We start from the raw sequence: 10,547 nt of genomic DNA, 5'->3' as shown, positions 1-10,547 counted from the left end.
CTTAAAATTAAACAAACAAACAAAAATTAAAAAGGGAATTCAGTGAGAAGAACCAAAGGACAAACAGAAAAAGGAACAGAAAACAGATAATAATAAAGCCTACAGAATCCCATTTGGCACCTACATTTCATTAAATTACCAGCTTACGGTCTTTCTCTTCCCACCTCTATTACTTCACCTTTCAAATAAATGAATACATTTTAAAGAGGGGAGGATGTTGAGGTGCAGTGGGTTAAGCACTGCTTGGGACACTCACATCTGATCAGAGTCAGTTTGAGTCTGGGCTGCTGCTTATGAATGTGTCTAGGAAGGCAGGAGATGATGGCCTAAGTAATCCGGGTTTTGGCCTGGCCCACCTCTGGCTGTGTGGCCATATTGGGAGTAAATCAACAAATGTTAAGAGCTCTTTTTCTGGGCCGGCGCCGCGGCTCACTAGGTTAATCCTCTGCCTTGCGGCACCGGCACACCGGGTTCTAGTCCCGATCGGGGTGCCGGATTCTGTCCCGGTTGCCCCTCTTCCAGGCCAGCTCTCTGCTGTGGCCAGGGAGTGCAGTGGAGGATGGCCCAAGTCCTTGGGCCCTGCACCCCATGGGAGACCAGGATAAGTACCTGGCTCCTGTCATCAGATCAGCGCAGTGCGCCGGCCGCAGCGTGCTGGCTGTGGCGGCCATTGGAGGGTGAACCAACGGCAAAGGAAGACCTTTCTCTCTGTCTCTCTCTCTCACTGTCCACTCTGTCTGTCAAAAACAACAACAACAACAACAACACCACAGCAAGAGCTCTTTTTCTTTCTCGTCACTCTATCAAGTAACAATTAAAAAAAATTGGGGGCCGATATTGTGGTGCAGTGGGTTAAGCTGTGGCCTGTGATACCAGCATCTCATATGAGCACCAGTTTGAGTCCCAGCTGTTCCACTTCCTAACTAGCTCCCTGTTAATGTACAGGAAAGCACTGGACGATGGCCCAAGTATTTGCCATCCATGTAGGAGACCCAGATGAAGTTCTAGGCTATCAGCTAAAGCCTGGCTCAGCCCTGGCTGTTGTAGCCATTTCAATAAAGAACAGTAGATGGATCTCTAACTTTGCCTTTCAAATCAATCACTCAATCTTAAGGAAAAAAAAAAAAAGATGCAACTCACTTGTTTGATCACCATCTTAACCCCCTGGGTGCTGACTATTGAGGTTGGTGAGAACTGACAATGGTTAGCTTTAACAAAAATGCTATACAGGGACCAGTGTTTAGCCTTATAGTTGAGACGCTTGCATCCCGTATCAGAGGACCTAGGTTTCATTCCCAGCTCTGGCTCCAACTCCCTGCCAACACAGACCCTGGGAGGCAGGAGTGATGGCTCAATTAAGTGGGTTCCTGTCATCCATATAGGAGACTTGGATTGAGTTTTTGGCTCTCAGCTTCAGCTCTATCCCAACTCCAGTCATTGAAGGCAACTGGGGAGTAAACCAGCAAATGGGAGCTCTCTCTCTCTCTTTCTCTACATGTCAAAAAACAAGAAACAAACAAAAAGACACCAAAAACTATGGAGTTCCCCCATTCACATAAAATGGAAAGATCAAAACGGTTTATGATAGGACAGCCTCCATCATAAAACAAACTGTCTGAAAGCTCCACACCTAGATTCTACTACGTGATGATTAATTGATGCTGTTAGGGGGAAATAGCCTGGAATTTTAAGGAAATATCAAGAGATGAGCCCTAAGTAAAGAAAACAAAAACCAAAAATTGTCAATGAATCAAGTGATAGCAACACTCTATTCTTAAAGAAAGCAGAAAATATTTGGGTGAGATTTTCAGCCAGCGACTTCAGACATAAAGCAGTTTCTTACTTGTGCATATAAAAGAAGATGTAGCCACTCCGATCTCGATCGCTCTGCACGGCGGCCTCCTGGATTTTAGATACCTCCAGGTCATTGTAAGTAAACCACGACTGCTTCTTAATGTCGTACACATCACTAATATAATGACCTGAAACAAATAAAATTGTAATATAGAGGTTTTAAAAAAACATAATGAAGTTTTCTCAGGTACAGGAAGTTTGAGAAGAGAAATGGCTACCTATCCACCTTACCTCCAATAATGTTTCTAAAAATCCATTTAAAAAATAGGTATAGAGAATTACAGCAGGAATATAACTACAACAGGGTAGCTTTACTGATAAACATATTTCGCTCTGGGGACTTTAGGTCATTTAAGAATAAAAAAATCAAAACAGTAGTATCTATTAACACAAGTCACAGTGAGGGCGATCAAAGAAAATATTTCAAAATTTTTCTTGTGCATTCAATTTACACTTCATAAAACTAGGCCAAGAACAACATAGTGAGGAGGAAATGCTGGCTACTTCACTAACAAAACACTGAAAGTGTGATGTGCGCTTACCTGAAGAAGAGGTGCTGCCAATGTGACTGACAACGCTGATCAGTCGATAGGAATGAGGAAGATTTCCTGTCTGGGAAACAGAGTGGGCATGACTTTTTGTTTGAATAAAAACAAAGCACTGAATTCAAATTTATTATCAAAGCCAATACACTGAAGCTTCAGTGTATGGTGGAGTCAGCCTAAATAAAAATATTTCAGTGGGTTTGCTACTCATAAACTTTGATCCAAGAATTCTACCCCCAAATACCGACCTATCCTTGGAGATAATCTAAAAGAAGAAAAGAGTGTACGTAGCAAGTTATTCACTGTAGTATTATCTATAATAATGGAAAGTTGGAACAATATACCCAGTAATAGTTGATTGGTTAGTGGTATGTAAATTCAATACAGCATCATCTGGTCATATAAAAAATTATGTGGATTATCAACATGTTATCTTGTCCCTCGAACCTTTATGAATGCACGTAACTATAGCTCCATAAAAATAGGTTAGTGGTTAGGTGTGTGATAACAATGAAAAAATTAAAGGGGTGGTCGGTGTGGCCCAGCGGGTTAGGCAACTACCTGTGATGCCTGCAGAGTACTGGTGTGAATCCTAGCTCTGCTGCTAACGTGCCTGGGAAGTAACAGATGATGGCTCAAGTACTTGAGTTGGAGTCCTTGGCTCCTGGTTTTGGCTTGGCTCAGCCCTAGCTGTTGTGGCCACTTGGGGAGTAAACCAGTGAATGGAAGATCCTTTTTCTTTCAGGTGCCGGCACTGTGGCACAGCAGGTTAACGCCCTAGCCTGAAGTGCCAGCATCCCATATGGGTGCTGGTTCGAGTCCTGGCTGCTCCACTTCCAATCCAGCTCTCTGCTACGGCCTGGGAAAGCAGCAGAGGATGGCCCAAGTCCTTGGGCCCCTGCACCCACGTGGGAGACCAGGAGGAAGCTCCTGGATCCTGGCTTCTGATCAGTGTAGCTCTGGCCATTAAGGCCAACTGGGGAATGAACCATTGGATCATTGGATGGAAGACCTCTCTCTCTGCCTCTCTTCTCTCTGTGTAACTCTGACTTGCAAATAAATAAATAAATCTTAAAAAGAAAAGAAAAACAAGGAACAAGGTGTATTGCTGTAGGCATTATAGGTGAACTTTTACATTTTAAGTTTTTAATTTTTTTCCAAGATTTTATTTATTTTATTTGAAAGGCAAAGTTAGAGAGAGAGGGAGATATACCCACCCACCCACCCACCCACAGGTCTTCCATCAGCTGGTTCACTCCCTAAATGGTTGCAATGGCCAGGGCTGGGCCAGGCCAAAGCAAGCAGCCAGGGGTTCCATCCAGGTCTCTCTTGTAGGTAGCAGGGGCTCAAGCACTTGGGCCATCTTCCTGCTGCTTTCCAAGGTTCATAAGCAGGAAGCTGGATTGGAAGTGGAGCAGCTGGTCCTCAAACTGGTACTTATATGGGATACTGGAGTTACAGGTGGTGGCTTAACCTGCTATGCCATAATGCCAGCCCCTTAAAGTGTTTTCTTTTCTTTTTTCTTTAATGTAACTAAAATGTTGTTAGTAAAAAACTGAAAAATGGTATCCATGCAGTGCAGCAGCACTGTAAGGTTAAATTCTGGGAAAGAGGGGACGGCGCTGTGGAGCAGTGGGTTAAAGCCATGGCCTGAAGCGCCGGCATCCCATATGGGCGCTGGTTCTAGTCCTGACTGCTCTTCTTCTGATCCAGCTCTCTGCTATGGCCTGAGATAGCAGTAGAAGATGGTCCAAGTCCTTGGGCCTGCACCCATGTAGGAAACCTGGAAGAAGCTCCTGGTTCCTGGCTTTGGATAGGCACAGCTCTGGCTGTTGTGGACATCTAGGGAGTGAACCAGCGGATGAAAGACCTCTCTCTCTGTCTCTACCTCTCTGTAACTCTTTCAAATAAATAAAACAAATCTTTAAAAAAATATATTTGTATAAAATTTTTGGAAAGAATTTAGGTATATATAAATAAGAAGTTACCAAAATGTCCAGGAGTTGTGACACAGTAATTGAATTCTGGGGATTTGTCATATACTTCATTCCCCAAATGCCCATAAGTTAGGGCTGGGCAAGGGCGACACTGGGAGCAAGGAACCCAATTCGGATCTCTCATATGGGTGGCATGGACTCAAGTACTTGAATTATCACCTGCTGCCTCCCAGGGTATTAATAGGAAGGTGGAATCAAGAGCAGAGCTTGGACTTGAACCCAAGGCACTCCGATATGCAATGTGGGAGTTAAGTGGCAGCTGAATGGCTTCACCAAAACTCATCATCCCTGGGAATTTACCTTAAAGAAGAAAACTCAAAATATGGAAAACACTATAATCATACACAATTTTTCAATGTATTTTTATTACAGTGAAAAAAATAGAAACATCGTAAACAAATACTCATTGTTAAAAATTAAACAGTATGTTCATTTGAAGGAATATATTATAACCATTAAAAATAAAATACTTAAAGCTCTTCTAAAAATTTTTATTTATTTCACAGAGCAACAGAGAGAAAGGGAGGGACATAGAGAGAGAGAGCTCTTCCAACCACTGCTTCAGTACCCAAATGTCTGCAACAGCAGCCAGGGCTAGGCCAGGCCCAAGTCAGGAGACCAGGAATCCTTCCAGGTCTCCCATGTGGGTGCCAGGGATCCAGGCACTTGGGCTACTGCTTGCTGCCTTCCAATGTACATTAGCAGGAAGCTGGATTGGAAGTGCAGGAGTCAGGACTCAAACTAGCATTCTGACATGGGAAGTGGTCATCCCAAGCAGTGGCTTAACCTGCTGTGACATGACACCTGTCCCTAATAAACAGGAAAAAAACTGAACTTCAAAAAGTTTTAAAGCATATGTAGAGGTGGAAATGACAAAAGAGTACGTCAAAATGTAACAGTAGTTGCGCTAGGATAGTGGGATTGTAAGTAACTAAAATCACTTACTTAAGGAAAAAGGGGAGAGTCGAACGTGGTCAACATCATTCAACAGTTTTCAGTGAGTAACAATCAACTGGTTCTGGTATCTAACTATAAAGATAATACTGCTACTTGGTGAGCTACAGGTAATTTTGTACATATGCTATCACTCAGTTCTTACCTAACATAGACATAAGATGGTCAAGATGAATTTCTGCTTTTGTTTAGAATCTTTTTTTGTTTTAAAAATTTATTTAGGGGCCGGACCTGTGGTGTAGCAGGTAAAGCTACTGTTTGCAGTGCAGGCATCCCATATGGGTACCAGTTTGAGTCCTGGCTGCTCCACTTCCGATCCAGACACCTCTGCTATGGCCTGGGAAAGAAGTAGAAGACGGCCCAAGTGCTTGGGCCCCTGCACCTGCATGGGAGACCTGGAAGAAGCTCCTGGCTCCTGGCTTTGAATCGGCATAGCTCTGGCAATTGTGGCCAAACAGGGAGTGAACCAGAGGGTGGAAGACCTTTCTTTTTCTTTCTCTCTCTCTCTCTCTGCCTCTCCTTCTCTCTCTGTGTAACTGCCTCTCAAATAAATAAATAAATCTTTAAAAAAAAGATTCATTTATTTATTTGAGAGGCAGAGTTACAGAGAGAGGGAGACAGAGAAAAAGGTCTTCCAAATGCTGGTTCACTCCCAATGGCCTCAATGGCCAGAGTGGGCTGATCCAAAGCCAGGAGCCAGGAGCTTCTTTTGGGTGTCCCACGTGGATACAGGGGCCCAAGCACTTGGGCCATCTTCCACTGCTTTTTCAGACCATTAGCAGGGAGCTGGATTGGAAGTGGAGCAACCAGGACTTCAACTGGTGCCCAGATGGGATGCCAGCACAGCAGGCAGAGGCTTAACCTACTACACCATAGTGCCGGCCCGTTTTGGATCTTACATGTCAGGAAAGAACGAAGGCCAGGACAAAACAAAGTCCACTGATGGCTGCCAAACACGGAATCAACCTGCAATGGACCCTGAAGGAGGCCTCCGCAGATGACGACCAGGAGTGACACTGACAGCCTGACCAGCTCCACCCAGGGCCGAGCCTTACCTCAGCATTTCTTTTCAGCTCTTCAGCTTCAGCTGCTGTGTACTCCATGTCGAAAACGTCCTCATTTCCAGAGTCCTCATCAGAACCCAGTGCGTCCAGAAAAGAGTTGTTAAACTCTGGAAAACACAAAGACAAACTTTTGCAAAAGTTCTTGGAATAGACATAAGGATATGATTAGCAAGCTAAAATTTCTTGAGGCATGTATTTTAATCACCCTAAGAAAACAAAACAGTATTAGCATTTCAATTCACTCAGCCTGCCCTGGGGAATAACACTGCATACGTGTGTGTATAAAAGAAATATTTCTGTCTTATAAGTCTTATGGTTGCAAGAGTCAGGTCTGGGTCACGCCAAAGCCAGGAGCCTGGAGTTTCTTCCAGGTCTCCTTTGTGGGTGCAGGGGCCCAAGGACTTGGGCCATCCTCTACTGCTTTCCTAGGCCATCAGCAGGGAGCTGGATCAAAGTGGAACAACCAAGTCTCCAACTAGCACCCATATGCGATGCTGATGTGGCAGGCAGCACTTTTACTTGCTACGCCATAGCACCCACTACACTAAAGCTCCAGCCCCTGTGCTAATTCTTTGTGTTTTGTTTCTAAAGTCACTGTTCTTTCTCCATCTCAGATATAGAGAAAAATAACACTTTGGTGATATAAATAGAATTAGCCCAGTCCCTGAAACTATGGACTTTTGTGGACTTCTAGTATTTGGTTCACATATTAGTTCTTTAAAATGCCATGGCTGGGGCCGGCATGTGGCATGGCTAGTGAAAGAGCTGCCTGCTGTGCTGGCAACCCATACGGACACCGGTTTGAGTCCCGGCTACTCCACTTCCAATGTGGCTCCCTGATAATGCTCCTGGGATATCAACAGAAGACAGCCCCAGTGCTTCTGGCTTTGGGTGGGCCTAGCTCTGGCTGCTGCGGCCATTTGGGGACTGAACCAGTGGATAGAAGTTCTCATCTCTCTGTAACTCTGCCATTCAAAAAAGTATATAGATCTTAAAAAAAAAAAAAAAAAAAAAAAAAAGCTGCAACTGTGCAAACCTTTTGCTACTGAATATTCATTCATATCTTTGCCCATTAACTCCCCCAGAACAAGCTCTAAACGAGGCACGGTGCAGAAGGTCAAGCCACTGCTTGTCATCTGGCAACCCATCTCAGAGTGCTGCTTCCAGTCCTGGCTGCTCTGTCTCCCCTCCAGCTTTTTGCTAAGGCACCTGAGAAGGCAGAAGGTGGCCCCAGTACCTGGGCCCTTGCTCCCCATGTGGGAGATCGAGGCGGAGTTCCAGGCTCCTGGCTTCAGCCTTGCCCAGCCCTGCTGTTGCAGCCATTGGGGAGTGAATCAGCTGATGGAATATGTCACTTTCTCTGTAGCCCTCCCTTTCAAATAAATAGATGTTTAAAAAATGGGGAAACTGGAGCCATTTCAAGCTCTTCTAGGAGTCTTAGCAGTGACCATATTAGTCGTTTCATTAAACAGATTGTTTTTGCCGTTAAATTTTTTAAAACTAAAAAAGTACATTGTTTAGCCACATGGCAATGAGATGGCAAAATCACTTTTTTAAAAAGACAAGCTAACAATGAAGACAACATGTTTTCCTCTGGGAGGCAGGGGAAAGAGAAAGATATATGGGTAACTTCTAAGGTTCTATTTCTTTATCTAGGTGGTGCTCAAATTTGCTATGCTATTACAAAGTACATTTTATTGCTCTTCTATTTGTGACACGTTTTTTAACATTATAAAAATTTAAGATGCCCTTCACACCTTGAAGACTTAGCTCAGTAGCTCTTTTGAGGTCATCATCTTCTTTCTGTTCCCAAGCCTCCTAAAAGGACAAAATAAAGACAAGGTATTTAAGAGGCACTGATTAAGGTTACCTAATGAGGATAAAATCAGTTCTCCGGAAGTAACTGCTCATAATGCTTTCCATATCTTTATGGAAATTTGGAATTTTGCAACACTGTCTCCCTAAAACACAATGTTGGTTTTTTGTTTTTTTAAGATCTATTATTTATTTGAAAGGCAAAGTTAAAGAGAAAACGGAGAAAGGGAGGGCAGGGGAGATGGAGGGAGGATGGATATCAAGTGATCGCCCATTTGCTGTTCACTCCCCAAATGGCCGCAAAGGCTGGTGCTGGGCCAGGCTGAAGCCAGGAGTCTGGAGCTCCATCTAGGTTTCCTACATGAGCAGCAGTGACCCAGTACTTGGGCCACCTTCCACTGTTTTTCTAGGTAAATCAGCAGGGAGCTGGATTGGAAGTGCAGCATCCAGGACTCAAATCATGTGGGATGCCGATATCACAGGTGGCAGCTTATCCCATTGTGCCACAATGTCAGCCCCACTGGTGGGGGTTAAAATTGGCTTGCTAACCAAAAACCATTCAATGTAACAGCAAGATGTAATTCCTTTTCTTCTTACATGTACAATATGCCAACACGTGACAGATACTCTGTAAACTGCTGCTTCTCCTTTGCCGATTTATATAGCATTTGTCAATTTCTATGGTCTAAATACTCCCACTATGGCCCATGTCAAGCTAAACACATGATTCTGAATGCAGAGCTGGGAAGAAGGGTGTACTGTCTCCTGAGCTGATGGTCACCTCTAGCACACCTTTCACCCTGTCCATGACAAACATGAATAAGAAGACACTGTTCATGGATTTCTAGTTTCTTGTTATTTATTGATTTGAAAGGCTAGTCAGGCAGGCAGAGAGCTGTTCCATGAGGTGGTTCACGCCCTAATAGCTAAAATAGCTGAGGCTGGGTCAGTCCAAAGCCAGGAGCTAAAAACTCAACCCAGATCTCCAATGTGGGATCTCCAAGGCAGGATCACAAACACTTGAGGCATTATCACCTGCTGTCTTCCAGGGAAGTTGAGATTGGAACCCAGGAATTCTGACATGGGACGTGGGCATCCCAAGTGGCATGTGTTATACTAAACGTCTGCCCTGGGAAAGTTTTTTTTTCCTCAAGTTTTATTTTTATTTATTTGAAAGGCAAAGTTACAGAGAGATAGAGAGATCTTTCATCTGCTGGTTCACTCCCCAAATGGCCACAATGATCAGGGATAGGCCAGGCTGAACCAAGAAGCTTCATTCAGGTCTCCCAAGTACATGCAGGGGCCCAAGCATTGGGGCCATCTTCTGCTGCTTTCCCAAGACTATTAGCAGGGAATTGGATCAGAAGTGGAGCATCCGGGACTCACACTGGTACCTATATGGGATGCCAGCATTGCAGACAGTGGCCCAACCTGCTATGCCACACTGCTGGCACCAAATTCATCATTTGGATGTCCATGGTCTCCCAGACTGTATTCAGTATTGCTGCTGCAGCTGCACCCCCCACTCCAATGCTACTACTACTTGTCAGGGTGGAGGCAGAAGGAGGAGGTGGAGAGGCCTGACCCGGGACTGGAGTGACTTCCTTTCTCCAGGGAAAGCTTTTAAAAATTAAGATTAGGAGGGCTGGTGCTGTGATGTAGTAGGTAAAGCCTCCTGTGCTGACATCCTATATGGGGACTGGTTTGTGTCTCGGCTGCTCCACTTCTGATCCAGCTCTCTGCTATGGTCTGAGAAAGCAGTAGAGGATGACTCAAGTGCTTGGGCCCCAGCACCCATGTGAGAGACCTGGAAGAAGCTCCAGGCTCCTGGGTTTGGATAGGCCCAGCTCCGTCCATTGTGGCCATTTTGGTAGTAAACCAGTAAATGGAAGACCTCTCTTTCTCTCTTTGCCTTTCTGTAATTCTACCTTTCAAATAAATTAATAAATTAAAAAAAAAATGATGAGGGCCAGTGTTGTGGCTCTGCAGGTTAAGCCACAGCTTAGGATGCTGGCATCCTGTTTTGGAATGCTGGTTCAAGTCCTGGCTGCTCTTCCAGTCCAGCTTCTTGCTAATGTGCCTAGGAAGGCAGCAGATGATGTCCGAAGTGCTTGAGTCCCTGGCACCACTGTGGGACACAAGGATGGAGTTCTGGCTCCTGGTTTCTGTCTAGCCCAGATCTGGCTGTCGTAGCCACTGAAGGAGTAAACCAGAAGACGGAAGATCCCTATTGCTCTGGTTTTCAAACAAACAAATAAATCTTAAAGGAAAAAAAGGAATTGTGCATTTAAAAAAATCAGATTAAAAGAAATTCAGTT

At 44.4% G+C, this 10,547-nt stretch overlaps 1 protein-coding gene across 21 annotated transcripts in view; it reads right to left on the bottom strand.

The window, feature by feature from the left end:
• USP37 (ubiquitin specific peptidase 37) overlaps positions 1–10,547 on the bottom strand; it is a 94,975-nt gene that overhangs the window by 4,247 nt on the left and 80,181 nt on the right. For 16 of the 21 annotated variants that reach the window (XM_070070192.1, XM_051848162.2, XM_002712587.5 and 13 more), the window contains 4 exons: positions 8,172–8,232; positions 6,406–6,521; positions 2,397–2,466; positions 1,844–1,982 (listed from right to left, as the gene is read on the bottom strand). In XM_070070192.1, coding sequence (XP_069926293.1) covers positions 1,844–1,982; positions 2,397–2,466; positions 6,406–6,521; positions 8,172–8,232 — 386 coding nt within the window. The remainder of the gene's footprint in view (positions 1–1,843; positions 1,983–2,396; positions 2,467–6,405; positions 6,522–8,171; positions 8,233–10,547) is intronic. The other 5 variants (XR_011387105.1, XR_011387108.1, XR_011387107.1 and 2 more) reach the window with 1 other exon arrangement.

Source organism: Oryctolagus cuniculus, chromosome 3 (assembly GCF_964237555.1).
Source record: "Oryctolagus cuniculus chromosome 3, mOryCun1.1, whole genome shotgun sequence".
In the NCBI taxonomy this organism is placed as follows: Eukaryota; Metazoa; Chordata; class Mammalia; order Lagomorpha; family Leporidae; genus Oryctolagus; species Oryctolagus cuniculus.
This window is presented reverse-complemented; position numbering and strand designations above follow the sequence as displayed.